This window comes from Colias croceus, chromosome Z (assembly GCF_905220415.1).
Source record: "Colias croceus chromosome Z, ilColCroc2.1".
NCBI lineage: Eukaryota > Metazoa > Arthropoda > Insecta > Lepidoptera > Pieridae > Colias > Colias croceus.
The window spans coordinates 5,156,607-5,181,029 of record NC_059568.1 but is presented as its reverse complement, the minus strand read 5'-3'; the positions used below and the strand labels follow the sequence as shown (position 1 = coordinate 5,181,029).

Here is a 24,423-nt window from a genome sequence, read left to right as displayed (position 1 = left end):
ACCATCCTACTAATCTATACTTCTATACTAATATTATAAAGAGGAAAGGTTTGTATGTATGTATGTATGGTTTTCACGCATAAACTACTATACCGATTTTGATGAAATTTGGCACAGACAATCTTTAGACCCTGAGAAAGAACATAGGCTACCTTTTATTGCGAAATATGTACCACGGGCGAAGCCGGGGCGGACCGCTAGTAATATAATAAATGCGAAAGTTTGTGAGGATGTGTGTGTGTTTGTTACTCATTCACGCAAATACTACTGAACCGATTACAATGAAATTTAGCACACATATAGACCGTAACTTGGATTGACGCATAGGATAGGTTTTATCCCGGTAATCCCACGGGAACGGGAACTATGCGGGTTTTCCTATGAAAACGCGGGCGAAGCCGCGGGCGGAAATCTAGTGAATAATATAAATAAGAAAACATAAACATTAAGGTCTATACATATCGCTGCAGTGCTGATACATGTAAATATGGCCCTTATGCGTCGCAACGATAATAATTGATGACGTCACAGCGCAGTAGTTTACTATGCAAACATAGTTTTTCAGTTAATTATTGTAAAAATTAACAAAATTAAATATTTTTTTTTGTAATTGATAGAGCAAATCGGACCGGAAGGAAGTTAGCGCGGAAAGTTTTTTTTTTTATTATTATTAATATCTCAAAAAATTGCTCCTTAAATGCTCCATCAGAATCTGTAATTGCTCCACTTCTATAATTATTAGTTTATTTATAATTAATTTTTAAAAAAATCCAAATACTGAAAACTTGATTTCCCTATAGAATGAAAAATATTCACTTTTCATAAAAAAATTTTTTCCAAAAAAATTGCTCCCGATTTGCTCTATCAATTACAAAAAAATTTATTTAATTTTGATAATTTTTACAATAATTAACTGAAAAACTATGTTTGCATAGTAAACTACTGCGCTGTGACGTCATCAATTATTGTCGTTGCGACGCATAAGGGCCATATTTACATGTATCAGCACTGCAGCGATATGTATAGACCTTAATGTTTATGTTTTCTTATTTATATTATTCACTAGATTTCCGCCCGCGGCTTCGCCCGCGTTTTCATAGGAAAACCCGCATAGTTCCCGTTCCCGTGGGATTACCGGGATAAAACCTATCCTATGTGTTAATCCAAGTTACGGTCTATATGTGTGCTAAATTTCATTGTAATCGGTTCAGTAGTATTTGCGTGAATGAGTAACAAACACATACACATCCTCACAAACTTTCGCATTTATTATATTACTAGCGGTCCGCCCCGGCTTCGCCCGTGGTACATATTTCGCAATAAAAGGTAGCCTATGTTCTTTCTCAGGGTCTAAAGATTGTCTGTGCCAAATTTCATCAAAATCGGTATAGTAGTTTATGCGTGAAAACCATACATACATACATACAAACCTTTCCTCTTTATAATATTAGTATAGAAGTATAGATTATAGTAGGATGGTATTACTTAAAAGGTTATTAATTATTATCATGTAATTATTTGGTTCTGATCACAGATCACAGAAACTAAAAAGTTCTGATGATAAGAATAATAAGAAATAATTATAATTTTTGTTTTATTGAGTCTTCAAGTTAGGATTGCAGGTTCGAATGATAATAATTTTTGTATACCATCGTATATATTACATATAACATAATATGGAGACATTTCATCATGTCCACAACAATATCAAGGTTAGTAATAAATATTTCTACTATCAATTATCATCAAAGTATTAAATCGGTAATAAGTATTTTTATAATTGAATTTGAATTTCTGTTTACTATAAGAAAAATTAATAGGCACTTTTTATTTTAGGGTGTGAAGGGATTCAGTCAAGGAGTTTTAAATTATTGAAGAGTGGTAATTATTTAGAAGTAGGGTTCGCGAAAAAATTGAGCCCTACTTTTATATAATCACCTGAAAATTTTTCACTTGAGTATAAATAATAAAATATGTGCTAATTAAATTAAATAAAAAAAGGTTTTACATACAAGACATAACTGCGTTAAAAACAACCGACTTCAAACTTGCACTTGCAACATTTACAAATACAGACAAAAATGCTCATAAAATAAAATACTGGGCCTATCCTAATAAAATTTTTATGGGACCAATTCGACACCATCCCGCATCGAACAAAAAAAGAATCACGTAAATGATTTATTAAATAATTCACAAAACACGAAGATTGAATTTGATATTTTTGGTTTTATGACATTCAAATGCTTTATAAATATAAATTTATAAATATAAAGAATATAAACATTCGATCACGAAATTATGCGGGTTCGAGTCCCGCCTCGTGATCGAATTTTTTCTATTCTTTATAAATTTATAAAACACGAAGATTTTAAAAATGTAACCAATGAACACAATCAATATTAGATTAATTGTAATGGTGTATAAAAAGTATTATGTCCTATGGAATTCTACTATGGGGCAGGGCAGCAGATATAGAAACTATATTTATCTTACAGAAAAGAGCCATTCGCTCTATATATAATTTACGTGCTCGGGACTCGCTAAGAGATCTCTTTAAGAATACTGGTATCCTTACTGTACCATCACAGTATATATTTAATAATATTTTGCATGTACACAAAAACGCCGACTTACACACAACAGTAGGAGATAAACACTGTTATGGCACAAGGAACAGAAATAAAATTGAAATGCCATTTTACCGGTTAGCCAAAGTTAAAAATTCATTTATGGGTCTAGGTATACGCTTTTACAACAGAATTCCACATTGTATTAAAGAGTTTGGTAGTGCTAAATTCAGGTAAAACTCATGTAAAAAATATATTAGTTCAGAGAGCCTATTATAGCATTAAGGAATATATGGAAGATGAAAATGATATATTATGAAGTTAGATATAAGTTACAGATTATGTAATATTGACATGATTTTAAAAGAGCAACTATTTATAATAATTAATTACCTTAAAATGACATTAATAAGTTTTATGCTGGGAATAATAATATTATTATTTAATACTTAGTACTTACCTTATGTTGCTATTAATTATACTCTAAGAATATCTAGGCGCCATATTTTAATTATTGAGTTTTCATCTAGCAAAATTTCAAGGAACAGATATTATTATGTACCTATTTAAATCATTCTTATTATAGCTATTTTTATAAACATTTCCCTACCCATCCCTAAACTCGTACGTTTATTCGTATTATTAAAACTTCAAGTAATTATCAATTAATTTGTGTTTCAGTCGTTTGTTTCATCTTTCGGTGTCAAGTTGCTATCGTTTGCGTTAGCGGGAACTACCTATGCGGGTTTTCCTTTGAAAACGCGGGCGAAGCCGCGGGCGGAAATCTAGTGAATAATATAAATAAGAAAACATAAACATTAAGGTCTATACATATCGCTGCAGTGCTGATACATGTAAATATGGCCCTTATGCGTCGCAACGACAATAATTGATGACGTCACAGCGCAGTAGTTTACTATGCAAACATAGTTTTTCAGTTAATTATTGTAAAAATTATCAAAATTAAATAATTTTTTTTGTAATTGATAGAGCAAATCGGGAGCAATTTTTTTGGAAAAAATTTTTTTATGAAAAGTGAATATTTTTCATTCTATAGGGAAATCAAGTTTTCAGTATTTGGATTTTTTTTTTAATTAATTATAAATAAACTAATAATTATAGAAGTGGAGCAATTACTGATTCTGATGGAGCATTTAAGGAGCAATTTTTTTGCAAAAAAATTTTTTATGAAAAGTGAATATTTTTCATTCTATAGGGAAATCAAGTTTTCAGTATTTGGATTTTTTTTTAAATTAATTATAAATAAACTAATAATTATAGAAGTGGAGCAATTACTGATTCTGATGGAGCATTTAAGGAGCAATTTTTTTGCAAAAAAATTTTTTATGAAACGTGAATATTTTTCATTCTATAGGGAAATCAAGTTTTCAGTATTTGGATTTTTTTAAAAATTAATTATAAATAAACTAATAATTATAGAAGTGGAGCAATTACTGATTCTGATGGAGCATTTAAGGAGCAATTTTTTTTGCAAAAAAATTTTTTATGAAAAGTGTATATTTTTCATTCTATAGGGAAATCAAGTTTTCAGTATTTGGATTTTTTTAAAAATTAATTATAAATAAACTAATAATTATAGAAGTGGAGCAATTACTGATTCTGATGGAGCATTTAAGGAGCAATTTTTTGAGATATTAATAATTAAAAAAAAAAAACTTTCCGCGCTAACTTCCTTCCGGTCATAGATACCTAAAATATTTTTTTTAATTTTTTTTATAATGTATTTTGTTATAATCTGATTTAACAAGATTAGATTAGATATTAGATAATATGGCAGATTTATAAATAATTGTTCTCAATTTGGCTATTTTTGCATCAAGTTTATTCAAACTGTATTGTTAATTGTGATATTAGACTATATGCGATAAAAGATGTAAGCTATTATTATTAGTAAAAGTTAGGAAAATATTGATTTACTAAGATTATTGAATTCGACACAGCCTTATAAGTCTGTTTCGTCCATTTGTTACGTCGATTCAGGTCCTTTTCAGTACATTTTCATAAAATGTTCACCTAACCACTGCAATTCTATCTCAAAATGCACTCAAATATATCAGAGAAAGGAAATATAACGTGTACATAACTCAAAATAAACAATATTGAAGGTGCGACGTGAATTCCCACCTTTCCTAGCGTTGTATTTATGTTTTACGAATCATTTTAGCGGAAACACTACATAATATACATATAGTATAAATACATACGCCTCTTTCCTGTTATTGTGGGCAGAGCTTGCAGTTCATAATACATAATATTCACAGAACTGGGCACTAAATATTACATAACGAGATTCAGGCGGAGTACATAATGTAACAGGATCGACTGCATGGAGCTGTCTCTTTCACACTTGCGCTTTGTCGATGAATCGTTCCTCGTTACTACCTCTCACTCTAAAGCTCGACGTTCAATATTTAATTAATACCGAGCGCTGTATCTTTTTATCTATGACTACAATATATCTCTGCTTTGTTAACATTGGTTATTTATTCCATTGTGAAAGGTTTTAACTGTTGATAATGCCTGGACCTTCATTGGTTATTTTAATAAGTTTAGGTTACATCGAATATGAAATAATTAAGGGTGTAAATTGATACAATCGGATTAATTTCCATTGAGCGTAACATTTAATAATTAATTGCCGCTGTTGTGGATTTCAATAATTGATACATCGGCTTAATTTTGGTAATTGGATTTCCACGAATTGATTCAATCCTATTTCCAGCGGTAACTAACTTCATGAGAAGTTTATGTGGCAAATACAAGAATTTGACTCAATTTATATATCTAATTAATATTAATAAATAAATTGTAATATATTGTTACCTTTTATATCTATTACTCGTAATATTATATTCATACAGTGGTAATTTAAAAATTTTATAGATTAAGTTAGGAATATATTAATTTTATTACTATTTTATTAGAATTGGATTAGAATTTATTAAACCCATTACATGAAACACGACAGGTGATAAATTTAGTCACAGATAACTCTGTAATATTCTGAGCTTATAGGTAACTATTGCAGTGACCCAATTAATTCTGAACCGCCCAACGTATATATACCTGAGTAAATACGAGTATATACGTGTTTTGGGCGTGTTTATTGGGAAAATTGTAGGCATTTCATCTTGAAATATTATTAGGATAGTTTGTTATTTAGTTATGAAAGTCTGGTTGACTAAGAAATTGGTCATTAATTTTATTATTATTGGTTAAGTGTCTGTTTGAGTTACAGTTTAAATGTGTTTAAAAAAAAAAGAAATATTTAAATGACTCTACAATAGCATAGAGTTTTTTAGAATGACTTTTTAGTTTTCTCTATTTCTTCTCTAGGTTTTTTCTATTTTGGTGATATAACAAGAATTATCTTATTCCTTTTTTGTGTTTTTTTTTTAATAATTAAACATATAAGATATTTTGAACAAGAGCGTAATCATCTTTATTGAGTCATAGAATACATTATACAACTCAATCATTAGCATAAAGACAAAGGCAACTAAGAAGTAAAATTTGCATGAATATTAACATCAAATAAAATCGAACTTCAAACTCAGACAGAATAGTATCGTCTCAATGAAACAAAGAGCATTACTTTTTCCTTTATTTGTGAGTCTGCATTATATTTAGTACTCGCGTTGCAGATATAATGTGCACTTTAGAGACTAATATAAGCAGCACTATTATATTTTAACTGTATCCTAGTTTCAGTGGCGTAGCGTGCTACGGAGGCCCCCTAAAAAAGGCCCCCCTTTGCCCCTGAAAATTTTAGGGGGCCTCCGTAGCACGTATATTGGGCCCCCTGGCCAAATATACTTTTTATGTCTCTAATACTTTTCATTTTTAACCCTACTTTTTTACCCCCTTCACATAGGGGGCCCCATTAGACTCGGAAACCAATGACACTGGGGCACCAGTAGAGTGTACCTATGCTTTTACATAGTTTGTACTTTTACTAGTTGTGTAAATGCCCTTCATTTTAGCTTACCATTGTTAAAAGTTTCACCGTCCAAAACTGTACGGTGGATGGCGCTTATTAAATTTCTACGAACGATTAATTCTATTGCTCACTGTATTTAAAGGAAAAGTTTTGAGAGGACTTTAGTTTGTCACTTTGAAATGAAAATACAGGGGATATTTGCGAGTTTCAACTTAAGTTCCCAAAAACGATGGAAGGTTTGTAAGCGTATTTCATTGTTTTATTATTGGAAATTGTTTAATTTAATTTGATAATTTTTACTATTAATAATTATATTATTTCTATCCTGTTCTAAGAACTGGTTCAATTTGCGTCATTGCATTTCATAGAAACGCAGTAAAAGGACAAAAATAATTTAATGCTGAAGTTTTATACATAACTTAAAAAAATATAATATGGTCCCTAAGAATAGATATTAGTTTGAACGTGATATCATAATGTAATTAGCAAAATTTATCCAAGAAATTTTAACATTAAAGTGAGAATAGAATACCTTCCAAACAAATAGTTCCAAGAAAACTGCAAAGTTTCCACCCCGCGATCTAACGCTAATGTATCTTACAAAATTCAGTTAAAATCGCATGTCCATTTTAATTATTTCCTATTAAGAGCGGAGCTACTGAGAATTTTTACTTTGACCATTTCCAGAGCAATGTTTCCGAGGTAAGATTGAGTAAAGTAAAACTTTGTGAAGTACTTTCGAAGCACCGTCCCCATATTTATCAACGGCTCGGAAGACGCTCTTACTAAGATAAACTACCGAGGAATTCTAATAGTTAACCTTTTAAACTTTATGTACTTTGTTTGTATTTGTTCTAAAATAAATGGACACTTTTAAACAACTTTACTACTGTGATGCTGATAACGTAGTATTGGTTTAATTTTGACAAAATATGCCATACCCTTGCCATACCTATGTTGTTTATGTTCATTTTAATTAGTATTATATTTATTTAGATTGGACAGGTCAAAATTTTCATTTCGATTTGTGATTTTACATTGTGTTAAATTAATTATGCAACTTGTCGTAGTCCTATGAATAATATTATTATATCCATCGTTTTGTCCTTTTATGGCTGATTTTTCAATCCTTGGTTAAAACTTATCCGTGCAATAAAGTATTTACATGATAATATTAAAATGTCACCTGTAAACTGTCAAATGCAGGTAATTAGAATACATTTTTGAAATGTTATTCAACGAATAAGTTTTAAACAAGGATTAAAAAATCAGCCCTTAAAGATATAAAATAAGTAGAGTTAAAGATTTCTAAAGTTTAATTTCCATCTATGTCGTAGAAAGAACAAATTTTAAGTGAATAAAATGTATATTTGCTATTTTACTGAACATTCCGGAAGTTAAATATGAAATAAATATCGAATTGATTTAATTATTACAAGCCAATCAGCAAACCACAAGCCGCATTAAGTATCGGGTATACCGCAAACAAAACTGATTACCAAATTGAAATATATTTACCTATCATTCTATAATATTATATAAAAAGAGCAATTGATTGGATTAAAAAAAATGTATGTATACACACTATATACCTACACAAGTCTCTGGATTGATAGTAAAGATTAATTATTGCTTAATTAATCTAATTATTGTGATGTTTAAAAGATTCTGGTAATTTCTGGAATTCTATGTTCGTTATTGGTGGGAGATTACTTCACCGTGCAGCGGTGAAGTTAAAAACTAGTTTTATTAGCAAGATGGAAATATCCTTTTAGCTCATTCATCGATACCTTCAGAAAATCAATCCCTAAATATCTTTAACAACGAATTTCCCAAAAAGTGAAGTCCCGCGTGCCCTAGTGTGGTAAGGGGCTGATTGTACATCTGTTTCACTGATCGATTTTATTTACGGTCAAGTAGGTGATCAGCCTTCTGTGTTTTGCCAGACCAAGATATTTTTTTTCTTCGTCTGCATCGGGAATCGATCCCAGGACCCCCTCGGTTAACGCTCACGTGTCAACCACTGTACCATGGAGGCGGTCCCAATTTAACAACGAACGATAAATTACAAACACATCGTATTCATTATCTTTGTAGCCCAATAAAATGACAGTGCAGAAAACATAGTTAAATCCATTTACAACATTCGTTACGACTGGCGCCAGCTGGCTGCATCGATAGCGCTAGCTACTATTAAGTATTCTGTGTCGATACGTCAAATGAACAATTAATTTAGCAAATTGTGCCTATTCACGCTATTTGTAAAGATTGGAAGATTTATTTTCAAGAATGGACACGTGTATTGGGAAACTTGAGGTTTTTTTTATTGAGAATAGGGAAGCGCTTGATCACTATCTCACCTTGTGGTCTAAGATGGTACGCGCTTCCCTAAAAGGTACCTGTTCACTCTACGCTTGAAGAGTATTAGTAGAGCTTGAGTTTGTAGTTATTGAGAGCTAAAGGCATGTTTTATACGACGGTTTTGAAATACATCTAACTAATACATGTTTACTAAATACCTAGTATTAATTTTATTGATATCGACGTAACTAATGAACCTTTTTATTCTGTTTGTATGAGCTTAAAAGTATTTGAATTGAACATAAAAAAATCAAGTCGAGTAAATTGTTATGTGAGTAGCTAAAATATATTCAAGAAAACGTCTAGACTGATATTCCCGAGATATACTTTTAAAATGGTATTCCTTCATAAATAAAGTTAACGTTCACGTCGTATGACTGCATTTCTTTTAATGGTTTTAAATGTTACTTTATTTTATAATAATTATAATCAACATGTCAACTGTATCCCATGCTGAACCAAATGAAAAAATATAATAATAACACATTTATAATGTACTCTGATTGATTGATTTGATCTTTACTTTACTTTATTAGCGCTTTTGTCGAAATTTTCAGAATGAATAAAAGGGAAGTGCAATTAAAATCTCCGTATAAATTATTGAAAAACATGTCGCAATTAATCAAAAGCTTTAGAAAAACATCCATGAAAACCTGCGACACTAGAAAATTGTAAAATAACACTGCACCGTTAATAAAACCTCTGTGAAAAACCAATATTTAATTACGGAACTACGTGTGTATAAACCCTTTGAATATTGTTCCAACGCTACCGCAATATTCATCGGGACAAAATTAAATATTTGGTATCGTTGTAAACATATTAAATGCCGCTTCTATTCGAATATTTGAATGACAAACGGTTTTTATTCTTTGCAATTTGTACGATACATTTATATCGTGATTTTCTGAATCAGTTCATGAAAGTTACAAAATGTTTGGATGAATAATTTTTATTGTGACTGACGTATGCAGAGATGTGGAATGATTGTCAAATAATTGAATAAAACTCTGTCATTTGTTTGAGTATTTTACTCTTTTTACTAGTTTTACGAACAATTTTTTTTCTGTTATATATTTTATATATTTTTTGGATGATAAATTCCGTATTTTTAATGATTAAATTTTATTTTTAGATCATTAAAATGCTTGATATTTAGACAAGTGTAACAAAATTGAGTACATTCATACTTATAAAATATGATTTTGGCTTATTATTTCCTATAGAAAATCCGCGAAAAATAAAACTCGCATAATAGCGCGCTAATAAGAAGGCATTCTCTATTAATATTAAAAATCTTCTTTTTTTCATTTATTAACACAATAACATTTTCAATAGCCTCTGAATTTTAATCAGAGGCTTCTAGATACGGAGTCAAAAATAACCCTAACGTCATGTCGATGATGATAAAACAAATTAATATTAAACTAAACTAAAACTAGTATGAAAACGAAGAATACATTTTAAGTTAAAAGTTCGCAAACAATACCGGTAATAACGGATAATAATTAATCCAACTCCACGTCCAGGATAAAATATTTAAATGGTTAAACAAATTACTCGCTGAAAGATTCAATAGCATTATGAAACATGGCAAATTAATACGTTAAGTGAAAACAATTGGTAATTATTGCTCATATTTATTATTCATTTTCAGTACATGCAGGTTTAATTTAAAAAACAATACAGCCCTCGTAGCTGTATTACTGGACATATCACCCTTCAGTTATTATTATAACAATAAGTTAATTTAACAAGGTAATTATTATGAAAATATTACGGGAATTTCGAGTATGGTCGTTCTTTGTCTGGTATAGGTCACAAATAAAGCTATTTTCGTTAAATTTTTAAATAAGTAAAATATGTACATTTGAATCAAGTCTCCAACATGGATCTTGCAAAATTGATTTCTTAATAATATCGATGAGCTTTATTTTTTTTTTTCTAAAGCAACCTATGTATACAATGTTTCTGCTGTCTCTATACTTATAGTAAGTGTATTTATCTATTAGACAGATTAAGAAGAGTGATCTAGTGACTAGCTCTAATGAGTAATCTTAGCCGTAATTATTAGAAAGGTCATTTCAATTAGATCTAATTGCTGTAAGGCATTGTCGGATCGTGTGGAAATGTTATTTTATTAAGTTCACTTCTTTAAGAAAAACTAAGAGCACGTTTAAACTCATAACATTATTGTATTAATTCTAATATTTGATAACCATACAAACTGTTCGTTTAACGTAGGACAAAATCGAAAAAAGGAGTCGTTACATACTAACTTACAGATGAAATTTTATAAGCGTGTTAAAAAGAACTTAATTAATACAAATGGCTTTACTATAATGTCCTTTAATTACCAAATAATTAACATAGACCGTTTAGTGTTATCTCACCGAAACATTTCCAACAAGACAAGGCTAATTGACAATGCAGGTCAGCGAGCTGTCGCAAATCCAGTGATCCAGTAATTGACTGGATGATTCGATAAACTGGGAAGGACATAATGGTCATTTTGTAATCATTGTCATGATAATGAGAACGTTTTCAGTTTGTGGGTAGCTATTTGCTGGCTGTTTTTGTGATAAAATTGTTATTTAAAGCTCTACTTTATGATATTATAAATCTTAAGAGCATGTATTTTTTGTTTCTCTGAACGCGCTATTTATTGTATCTCAGGAATTACTGGCCCGTTTGAAAAGTTACTTCGATTTTAGTCAATATTTTACTGAGGAAGGCTAAAATATATCATCACGCTAAGACCAGCAGGAGCGGGTAAAACCGCGGGGCGTAGTGCCTTTAAAAATTTATCAATATCTCAGCACAAAAAAAATTATCAATATTGATTTTCATTTTACATTTCAAACATATTTCATAACAGCCGAATCCATAGAAAACCGAAAAGTACAATCTCACAAAATACCTTAACTTTACCGATGCCTAAATAATTTCACGTGTATTGACTCTGAAAATAACATTTAAGTATATATTGTGTTATAATTTAACACAGTTATTATGACGTTAATCCTGAGAAAAAAAAAGTTCACTGATCGTTATATAAGTCTTAAACGAGTTTGAACTAGTATTTTGAGCACAATTTTGATACATTTCTCAGCTTATATACGTAGTCGATCTACCCAATTGTTAACAAAAGCTTGTCTAAACAATAACATGACAGGCGATGAAGCCCAGAAATCCCGTCCGCAATTAAGAGGTGCCGTTCATTTTATGATGTGATTAGAAACACCTACCTATAGTTATTTCTGACATATCTCAATATTAATTGATGCTGAATTATTTGTTTATAGTATGGTTTACTGTGCTTTTAATTATTATTATAAATGGGTAGATATTATATATTTTTTTAATTTAAAACCAATACGTTTAGTCAATGTGTCTGATTAGAAATAAAATCATATTTGGAAACTTCTCTGAAGTCAAAACTCTACTCTCTAGTATCAAGGAAATACATTTAAGAAGCTTTATAACAAAATTTTCCTGTCAATAATATATTTTCAATGGTTTATGTTTTATATTGATTTTATTACTGCCGATTTTATTATTATTTATTAGGGGTAAAGATTTTTATTATATCAGTAGTTTATAATATTTCATGTTAAATTAATATTAAAACATTTTTATATTTTTTATTTTATAGAATTTTCACTATCATAATATTATGTTCGTAGAGAAGCGTAACAAGGATTTTATTATCGAGATAACGCAGTAAAACGTAGGAGTTAGAAAGTTGGGTGTCGTTACACCCGTCTGCAGGACGTTCGTGTCCTCTCGGGTTAATTCGGCTTCGATCGTGGGAGGGACAGAGTGCAATGCCCGCAGCCCTCTAGAGATACTATTGTACTAACTTGTTAAGTCTACGAAGATTCTACCGCTAAATTTTGGTTCGGTTTTTATCACGGCTTTATAAAAAATAGGTACTTAAATTATTTATGTTGATGAATAGTATCATATGCAATGGGTTAATGACGTGTTAGATTTTAATGCAGTATGTTTGATACATTTTGATACGCGTCTTGCTTTATTCGTAGTCTGTCCGTTACGTTTTTTGCAGTTTGCAGCAAACTTTTGATTTAACAAAATTGAACCCTCTTTATACGGCATAAGACAGATTTTACAGTGAAAATAAAACAAAAGGGTGTTAGGGATGAAAGCTTAAAGGGGGAACATCTATCGCACGACAGCGTAAAATACCCGTGAAGTTACGGATGGAAAGCTAGTTTAATAAATATTATCTCAAGGGGAAAATTGTTTATCAAGTTAAATTGCTTTTGTTGTGTCCTCTTAAAGGACAAATAGTATGATTTTAGTCGTTATTTAGTTTAAATATAAGCGATAGGATTCGCGTAATGCCAATTCAGTATTTGCGGGATTGTTTTTTTTCAGTGTTGGTTTTGTTTGAGTTAATTTGTGATTTAGTATCTTTGTTCAGTGTTTGTGTGTGTGTGTGACTAACCTCCATAATTGGGCCTTACTCTTTTATCGTAACTTATACTAAAAGAGTCCAGTATTGCTGATATATTGACATCTCCAAACATTCCACCACCACCCGAGCCTCTGAAACAAAATAAATTGTGTCAAAAAATTGTTTTATACCGAGTACATCCCAAATGACTATGCGAAATACGCAGTTATTAAAGACATGGGAATGAAGAGGTATTGGATTAATAGCTTTTAAATAGTTATAATTTTATAATAGCAAGAAACAACTTATAATCCTAAAAGCTTGATTATCAAAATAAAACTCATAATAACAAATATTCAATCTGTCTCATAAATCAAAATCGACATCATCTGGTTTCATAAAATATTAAAACGTATCATATTTTTGGAAGCATCGAAACTCAGAGCCACTGCTGCAATAATTATTCATGCTCTGAAATCAACTGAATTCGAGGAGTATAATAAATTCTGAACGAATCACGATCGCGCTGGCGTATAAACCATTTTCATAAAATAATCCTCGTTGATGATTAAAAAGCAAATTTAATGAGACGTAGTCTACGAAATATCTTCAAATGTAGAATTAATGAGTATTTGAGTTTTATCCTGCTAATTTTATAAATGCAATTTTTGTGAGTATGGATGTTTTTACTCTTTTATGCAAATACTTCTGAACTGATGACAATGAAATTTGGTATGTAGGTAGCTGAAGATTCAGAATAAGGCATATGCTACTTTTTATCCAGAAAAAACACATGAACGGGAACTATACGGGTTTTTTTAAACGCGGGTGAAGTTGCGGGCGGAAATATAGTTACTTAACAAATTGAGCCCCAAGCGGCCCGATCGGTCCCAGACACAATAGATTTTCTATTGTATCTGTGTTTTCGGGTCCTGAGTTATTAAAAATAGATACCTAGATAAAGCGAAGACACAGAAGGCTGATCAAGTTTTCCGTAAAGGAAACCGATCAGTGAAACTGATGTACAAAGCATATGCCTCATACAAATATTAAGGGACTTTAGTTTACATTTTACTAAATATAATATATGAAAACCCCTATATTGTGACACTTATAAATTAACAGAATACAAGACGATATTCTATTATTATCTATGAGAAAAAAATTTCGCAGATAATTTGTACGATTGTGTCAATAAGGGCTACTTTCTCTTGCACCAAACTCCCCGCGTTGAAATACACGCATAAGATCAATACCGCCAAAATATACAAAGCTCATTGTTGCGAATTTTCTAAAGAATGGTTTAAACTTTTAAAGCTTTATATCAAACGTATCGAAAAATTGTTTATTTTAAAAATTGTTTGTTTATTTATTATTCATTTTCTTTCAATTAGATTGATTGGGTGCTTGGCATGTGTTGGTATTGACATAATAAACAATCATAATTTTCAGTAACTACATAACTATGAATGGCATAAATTGAACTGATTAGTTTGTGATTATTTATCGGTGTTAAATGTAAAAACTGTTATGATGATTCATAAGAAGTGCTTCGCGAAGAAGTCTAATTGAATAAATAAATGTTTAAGTTTGAATTAGTTAATAATATATTGGCAGTAAACTGGAAGAAAAATATATAATAATTATAAAGATATTCATCATTTAAAACCGATGAATCAAAGTTAAATAATACAAACAAGAACAGTTTATTATTACTCCAAAGTCCAAACTAAAAACAACGCAGCAAAATACATCGCCCGTTATAGCCATATTAATTGGAATATCATGAATAGTATTTTAATAATCAACTAGATAGATACTGTTCAAACCAATAGGACTAAAGTAAATATTATGTTTGCTATAAATTTTAATTAAAATCATCAATCCGTAAATGATACTATAATTTATTAATGGTCATTGCAATATGTTTGTATACTGATGCGAAATATAGGATGGAATTTGGAGCGGTAATTTTAATAAATCATAAAATACCTATGATTTGAATAGTATGTTCGTATTAAAAATAATTGTGGTAAACTTATTTAAAACTAGGTTTCCGCCCGCGGCTTCGCCCGCGCAGTCAAAAACCCGCACAGTTCCCGTTCCCGTGGAATTTCCGGGATTGCGTCATTTTCCCGGTATAAAAAGTAGCCTATGTCCTTTCTCGGGTATCAAAATATCTCCATACCAAATTTCATGAAAATTGGTTCAGTAGTTTAGGCGTGATTGAGTAATAGACAGGCAGACAGAGTTACTTTCTCATCTATAATATTAGTATGGATGACTATAGTTAAAGGTAAACTGTACACGTATTTGAAGTATAAAAAACGCAGCTAAATAGACATGATATCTCTTATTTTCAACAACCAATTATTATTTTTTTACGTTTCGGAGCATTGTTACAGTCACAAAATTCACAAGAGCTCTATAAATTAGGAACAGCGTTGTTATTTTTGTTTTTATGTTAGGTTTTTATTTTAAAATGTAGGTCTTTTTGCAGTTCCGTAAAAATTAAAATTATCTTTACGACTTACTACCAACTAACACTAATGCAAGATTAATTTATTAAATATTGAATTCCCAACACAATAAACTTACAATAACAACGTACTCACATAAAAATATAAGTTCTCTCTAAAACTAAAATATGGTTAACATTTTTATATCATATTTATCCATTTATAAATATTTCTATCCAAAACCAAGAAAAGAAATCTTATTTTCAAAGCATGTAGGTAACGACACGTGAAATATTCTGAAGAAATAAATATTTCCATTTTATAAGGTATCCACCGTGAAATGCTTACAAATCTTAGAATCGTATTGAAAGTCACAAACTTCGTGCTTCCATACAAAGTATCTTACATGTATAAAATTAAACTCAATAAAAATACGACGTCTTTCAATCCTTTATATTCCTCCCATCTTATAATCTTACGTCGTTCTTGTTTCTATACCTTACCTTTTATATGAGCCACAAGGACTTTAAGCCACTCAGTGACATACAAAATTAATTTAGTTTTGCGTATTGTGAACAAGCACATTTATAATGTTTGTGGGATTCCGGAGAAATAGTACATTGTGGGACACATTCACCAGTTTGAAAAGAAATAAATGAGGAACATTTCGTACAACAATATTAAAAACACGGAATGCTCAACTCGGAGAATGGTCTAGAAAATGTCGCGCAAATTGCCTCTGTTCATAACTTTGTAATATTCAGAATATTATTTGTTAACCTGAAGAGTTGTATTTGGAGACAACATTTTCCATCGCAACTTTCCCTTTGAACCCGAGTCAATCGGCTTATCGGCTGTGAATGCTTTTATTTAAAAGTAATACACAAATGCCTTTGATTTAAAAGAAACAAGAATCTTCCAAACCGTTCGAATCTATTTTAGAAATAACAGAACGTAATCCGACTTCAAATACATTGGTTCTTTGCTACGAGTATTCAATTTGTGACAATTTAGATATCTCACATTTTCAATAGAATTATCTTTTATTACCAACAATTTCATTTTGTTATTATTATTAATGTACTTGCTCAAACTAAGTATCGTAATGCTATGCAGAACAATTTGTACATTTTGTGCCAGCAATTGCTCATTAGCATCGAATTAACATGAACACCGAACTTAACTGTTTCAAGGCGCACAAAACTAACAAACTTCCAGATATACATGCAATTTTACTTCTACTTTGTTGTTATTGAAATATACACGAAGTTTAATTAAAAGTTCCTCGAAGAAAGGTAACTAAACGTAGCATAGACATGCAAGGGGCCAGTAATTTTCGCTGCATATTTCGACATTGAAAGTGTGAAACTAACTGTAAAGTTCACGCTAAGGCTCTTCCATACATGCATCATTTAACAGAAATGCTCATTCAAATATCAAATGCGTTTTCACGCGAGTACTCGTCGCGATTTTTCTGTTCATCTTTTCTATGTAACTTCGTTCTAAAGATTCATTGATGTGTGAATTTGCGAGCGTTTAATCTCCATCTTCTACGTCTTATAAAACGAGATCACAAAAAGGATAGCTGTTAAAGTTACAAATTGCAATTCACTAGCTTTCGAATATTCGATTTGGAGTAGTCAAATAAAGTGCTGAAACGAGCAGTAAAAATTCTGCTTGGATTGTGATTTTTTACACGCAAGTTCCGAAGCCTCAAACCGAATTGCAGCTCACTTGTTTTTTAGCTCCGTCTACATTGCTTTCGTTTATTTAATGGACTCTCAAACGCCCATAGTCTGGCGCTGGATAGTTTTAAGGTATTTTTTGTACGGTTTTATACGTTTTGTTTGATGATTGGCGATAAAGTTTAAACGTGAGAGGAAAAAGTTAAGAACATCATATTTAAATTATTACGTTCATAATTAATTAGAATAGGTTTAGGTGTTCTTTTTTGTGTAGATTTAATATTCAGCTTTTTCAGAATATAATTGAATACAAATCAAATAGTAGCCACCTCTAAGATTATACTCAAGTAGGGTTTTGGCAAAATGTATTTCGTAGCTGATTTGTTATTTCATCGCCTAGTTACATTAAAAATTAACACATCATACTAAACGTGTTCCAAACGCAATACAAAATGTACGGGTAGTTTACCTACAAAATGCTTTTATTAAAAATGTAAGGCGGCCGCTTTTTGAGCGATCTAAAAATAGATTCGCCCGGCCCAAACCGCGCATGACACTGTATACGTAGGCCCAAAATTTGGTAGTCCTTCTCGAACGACCATCTTTCTCGTTCGGCGTTTGCTATTTCACTAAGGTGAATATAAGATAGAGACATGGCGCTTCTTCATTTATATTAAAGGTCTAGTCGAGTAGGATATTATAAATGATGTTTTCGTGAGCTACTTTGCGTGATACGTTTTAACGTTGGTTAGTATTGATCGTCGTAATGCGAACTTGAAAGTTACTAACGTATGGGAGGGTCTTGCGTTTAATGAATTTTTAGTTTGAGGTCGTGTGTTGACTTGGGAATTTTAAACAAATAGTATTTTAATGTATGTACTCGAAGATTTTGCTAATGAAAACAATTTAATAATGGTGCTTGGTGCAGATGAATAATGACATAGCTAAGTTGTGGAACGAAAAATTATTTTAGCAATATTCTATAATATAAAAATGAATCCCAAAATGTGTTGGTAAGCGCATAACTTGAGAACGGCTGAACCGATTTCATTAATTCTTTTTTTATTATATTCCTTGAAGTACGAGGATGGTTCTTATGTAGAGAAAACTTAAATATGTACCACGGGCGAAGCCTGGGCGGACCGCTAGTTGAAAATAAAAATGCAACTCTACGACGAGCGCTTATTTTACTTTATATCAGCAAACCTTATGGTTTTAAAATTACCGTTTGAATTAACTTGTTCTCTACAATATTGACCGCACCCACATCGCAAGAGAAATGCCGCTGTTGTATAGATAGCTATATCATTGAGAAGCTTGCGATTTCCTTTATAAGGTTTCCGGATTATAGTCACGTATAAAATAAAAATCGCAATGTATTTGAATAAGTTTTAGCCATATTCGTAGTACGCTTTTGTGAAAGACTAGATACAATTTCATACATATTGTATAAACTTATGGAATTATATTAATATTAACATAATGTGAACCAAATACACAAACAAATCGATTTAATAATATTAGGTATGCTTTTATAAACCAAATATAGCATCATTACGAAAAATATAAATTCTAGATGTTTTAATGTAATTTTGAACCTTATTGACATTGAACTTACCTACTTCCAAACATTTATGAAACGAATGTGAAAAATTATAGATCCAATTAATGATGGTTGGCTGCTTTCCGAATCGGTGGTAAATGTTAAAAATATGACGTTTCAAAAGTGCTTCTCGAAGAAGTCTATTTGAATAAATAAATGTTTGAGTTTGATGACAAGCAATACCGAAATATTCTAATCACCCTAAAAGCTAAACCAAACAAAAGAGATGATTCCAAATAATACTGTCATACCTTGAAAAAGATATAAAGGCAGAATACACAGAGGTAATCAAAGAAACACCGAGTCACCATACTTCTATCTAAATTTCGTTTACGAGTATCGGAAATAACCTATTTCGTATAACAAGTTGTTTACAATCCGAATGTTTCGCGAAAACTACGAAATGAAATGTTTTGTCAATTTCTCTTGTTCTACATAATATTTTGTCGAATGACTAACTATTTCTATACGTGTTGGTTATAAGAGTATGAAATACGATACCTATATATGCATATTATGTAATAAATTGGAGAAATGTTTCAGTCAATAAATCATGAAATCTCTAGAACCTACATTCTACAAACCTATTGGGTTTCACTAAAAATTGCCTGAATGGTAGCACAGATGGAAGTTAATAAGTCAAATAGTATGAGGCTTTGTTCATTACAATTGCAATATCTCCATTAATCCATTCAGCATAATCTAGGGTGTAAATTTTTGAGAAATTTTGAGAAAGGTTCATACGAATCAAAACGCTTTCGCTATTGAACAATTCATTCGAGCAGGTAATAAAATAACTGTAGTTAGGTAAAAAAAAGTTTTTTTTTCCAATCTTCTATTATTATAAGTTCTATATCATCTGATAGAGGAATAACGTTCAAAAGCGATCAATCTTTCTTTCAATTGTACTAACATCGTCAACCTCTCTAGCGATGTTGGCCAAACACTCGTATACGAGCAAGTAATCGATCGACTGCGAATACGTATCAAAATTGTGTGGCACAAAGTGTTTTTGGTTTGGCTATGTCCTTTGTCGTTGATGGATAGTCATTATTATGAGAACATAATAATGATTATGTTTTTATGTAATGTGAACGTATAGGCTTATTGTTTTTGGAAGTTTCCAAATTGTGTATTGTATGCCACGATTGAAGACCATTTAAGTTTTGATAATAGTTAACATTCATTAATACTTCCACGTTTTATATCTTAGGCTCTTTCGTATGCCTTATTAACTTCATAATATGTAATCATATAGGACAGATCGTTCACAAACTAAAAATAGACCTGGATAATATTAGAAATTAGATCACAGGACGTATGATGACGTCCAAACAATGGGAAGAAAGCACATAAAACCAAGGCTAATGTGACGTCATCGCACATTCAAAGTTATTGTTATAACATCGGAAACCTGTGGCTGTGGGCGTCATACAATTCCTTCCGAAAACAAAAGCTCTGCCAACAATAGTTTAATCCGATTGCTTGTAGCCCGCTCTATAAAGTAAATACAATACCTGCGTTATTCGAAACAAAGACTATAGCGTCCTTGTTGAAAATAGCAGAAGTGCCCCGGTAAAGTATACCTACATTTCGATATATCAAACGGGATAAAAGTCAAGATTTTCCTTCCGAGAACGCGCATTTCACATATCGGTGGAAGCAACGAGAAAATATATATTCCGTGAAACTCTTCAATAGTTTTCCATTATATCTTAAATCTATTCAATCCCTTTTGATATTGTTGCACCGCTGTATCGAGTAGTTTTACGGAGAATTTCTTAGTACTTAGAACGCATTTTATAACATAGGAAGACGCTGAAGCCAAATAAGCATTGAATCGGAAAATAACTCTATTTTTCATGGTAAAATAAATCTAATATTGAATCAGAGACTACAAATCGAAAAATAAGTAATGTAACGTTAAAATCAACATTTTAGAAAATGTTATCACAAAAGTATTTGAAATAATATTATATTTCTGAACTCATTTAGATTTAACTTTCTCTGAAAATATGATTATATGGTATTTTGTTTGTTAATCTGCCTCTGTTTCCTCCAAAATTCCTAGACTCATTTAGATTCCATTTTCCCTGGTATATAACTGATACCAATTACCATGAAACATATAATAACAACCTCACTAATAAGAACCCTATTTTAAACCTTAGCTATTAACGAAGGGCTCCAAATAGGGAGGAATGGATTGAGGGAAGAGAGGCCCTTGCCCAGCAGTGGGACAGCCATGGCTCATAATAAATAAATCATAAATATTAACGAAAACATCTCGCCTAACTCAGAAAACATATTATATTCGTATTACCTACATAATTCTACCTTAATTTTTCGCCGCTTTTCATTGTACTTAAGTAGTCCTTGAGCGTATGATTGAGAGCGACCTATTGTCACCAGACCTCCAGTGGAGACCTGAAGTGGCCTTAAATGGCTTTTATACCTAAAGATAAACCGGTTAAACGTTAAAACGGATTTAAAGCGTGATTTTGAAGTTTGTGAGGGTGGATGTTTGTTTCTTATGTATGTTTCTTACTCTTTCGTGCAAATTTATATAAAGTAATATAAATATAACTACTGAACCGATTGCATTAAAATTCAGCACACATAATATGGTACATACAGAGTTTCTTGGATTAACACTTACACATAGTTTTATCCCGGAAATTCTACGGGAATGTAACTATGCCGGTTTTTCTTTAAAAACGCGGTCGAAGTCGCGGGCGCAAAGCTGGTCTAATACCTATACATGGTATAGTTTACGTCGTTTGACCAGTGAATTTTATTCAAGTTTAATTCCCGAATCAATATAGCTCACAATAAATTGGATACAGGAAAAATAGACCTATTGTATAATAGATTGTATTCAAAAACAATGGTTTTATAGCAAATCTGTAATTTTATGCAGCTGGTATATTGTTCTACGTCAGATAGCTGTGTGAACGCTCATGTGCCGACAATTAAGTGGAATCAAAATAATTGTCCACAATTTGAATTGTAAATTCGTGCAATTATTTTCATGGAATAAAAAAATATATTACAAATTACCGTTTTGCGTTTGGCGCAGAAACAACAGCAATTTTCTAAGACCTTGCATACTACGACCATAAATTATGCAGAACGTTATTCTTTTAATGTTTTCTGTGTCAATATGTATGAATTTTGCGATAAAACATTGCAGTTTATCGTGTTCATTTTTTCTTTTGAATTTTCTGCTAATTTGAGTAGTTTTTTAACGTATCTATTTAGGAATTCTGACGTAAAAACCGGTATATATCCATACTAATATTATAGATGCGAAAGTAACTCTGTCTGTATGTGTGTTACTCAATCACGCCTTAACTACTGAACCAATTTGCATGAAATTTGGTATAGAGATATTTTGATACTCGAGAAAGGACATAGCATAGGTTTTATCTCGGAAATAGAAAACGGGAACTATGCGGGATTTCTTTGAAAACGCGGGCGAGTCCGCGGACAGAAAGCTAGTTAACCATAGATATAACTAAATAATGAATGTTCATCGAAATTAATATTATTTTAAATAAATAAATATTTCTGGACAATTTTCTCACACGGCATGATCTGATCCCACTAAGCTTTCGCTTGTGTGAAGATTTTACTTTATATAAATATAATATGATTAGAAGTAAAATGCTAATAATATGGAAAATCGTTAAGCGTTCCCACTTCCCTACATACATTACGATCGATTGAACTAGCATTCCGTACGACTTAGTACTTACCTACCTTCTATGATAATAATTTTCCTTTTTGGTCATTTCTCATGCAAGAATATTGTGACATGTGCCACAATGAAGCGTGGCAGTTTAGAACCAGTACTTTATAATGAATTAAAGCACGCTCATAATAAATTATTACATTTTAAGCACTGTTACAATGCAATTTTGATCCTATTACGCCTGTACATTTTAGTGTTGACTTTATTAACTACCTTATGAAAAGAGCTTATACCAGTTGTTCTAATTGAAAAGGAATTTAGAACAATCTCTCATTCATATCTATTGTATAAAATGAGAAAATTATTTTGGTCAATTTTATCATTTAACTTCGTGGGTGATAAAATAACGAAATGAATACAGTTAATATCCTACCAGGGTAGTATTAAGTATCTACTGTTTGATGAAAATACTTGCCAGTAATTTTTGAAAAAAGAAGGGCTTATTAGAATTGATATTGTTCGAATACTCGCGCCATATATTTTTAATAGATTGTAGTAAGTATTTTGGTTTAACATCAGAATTAACATCATTGAACATCTGTCAATAATTTATTTAGATTTAGATACAATGTATTGATCCGATACGGTGTTACTTAAAATATCAGATAATTTATGTTGAACCTTAATGATAGTCGATTCAAATTATTGGTAAAAATAATATTTTTCGTACATTGAACTGTCAGTACTATAGGATTATTTTTACTTCCATTTCAATTGTATGAATTCGTTTACCAAATATTCGGTAACAAAGAATGTGAGGCTCAATGATTGTTATTTTTATTAATTAATAGCGTTTCGTTTGGCGGCACAAAAATATAAATGGAATTTTTAGTGTGGATTTTTTGTTCATATTTCTGTCAGTTCTGAGTTTAATGGAATTTTATTCACAAAGGCTAACCGCACGAGATTTAATACAATCAAATGGTTTTATTGCATTGTGTTTAACATACACAGGCACTTTAAAATATAAGGTAGTATACAAACAGTTTGATAGATAACGCGATATCATTTCAACAATTATACGTAATTGCTCTTGTATGGAAAAAGCCTCGAAATAGCTACATGCTATTGCTGTTATGTATTTCACTTACAGAGGCGGGAATATTTCCGATAACCGCTCCACGTTCACCCTAGAGGCATTATCACACCTGTATAAAAGTGCGATGTCATATTTTTTGTTTATCGACAGTCGGGCGTCCCCGCCACGAACCTTCTTGCTTTTATTTCAATTTGCTAAAATTTTTCATATTAAACAAAGGACCGTTGCAGCCGTGAACACAAATTTGAAGGTGATACCTGTATTGGAAATGGGGATGTTTTTTGTTAGTTTCTCGTCACCTTTGAGCGTGCTTTTGAGTTATTGCACTCTGTAGATGCATATTGTGTATGTGTACCTACTTTATGTATGGTCAAAGTTGGATTGTAGTTGTAAAGGTGGTTTGTTATATTAAGCCTAACTACTGATTATAATAAGTGTCTTTTTCTAAGTGTCCAATCACTTTATGAAACGATATACCTATATCTAACACCTAACTCTTTGCAACTTTAAAATATAGGAGCGATGAAATGGCGCCAGTTTAATCGTATGCTTTTCGTGTCCAATTTTACTC

At 31.2% G+C, this 24,423-nt stretch overlaps 1 protein-coding gene across 2 annotated transcripts in view; it reads right to left on the bottom strand.

Annotated features, from left to right (window-relative positions):
* LOC123705132 (gamma-aminobutyric acid receptor subunit beta-like) overlaps positions 1–24,423 on the bottom strand; it is a 61,028-nt gene that overhangs the window by 9,926 nt on the left and 26,679 nt on the right. For both annotated transcript variants that reach the window (XM_045653772.1, XM_045653773.1), the window contains exon 2: positions 13,364–13,464. In XM_045653772.1, the coding sequence (XP_045509728.1) occupies positions 13,364–13,464 (101 nt within the window). The remainder of the gene's footprint in view (positions 1–13,363; positions 13,465–24,423) is intronic.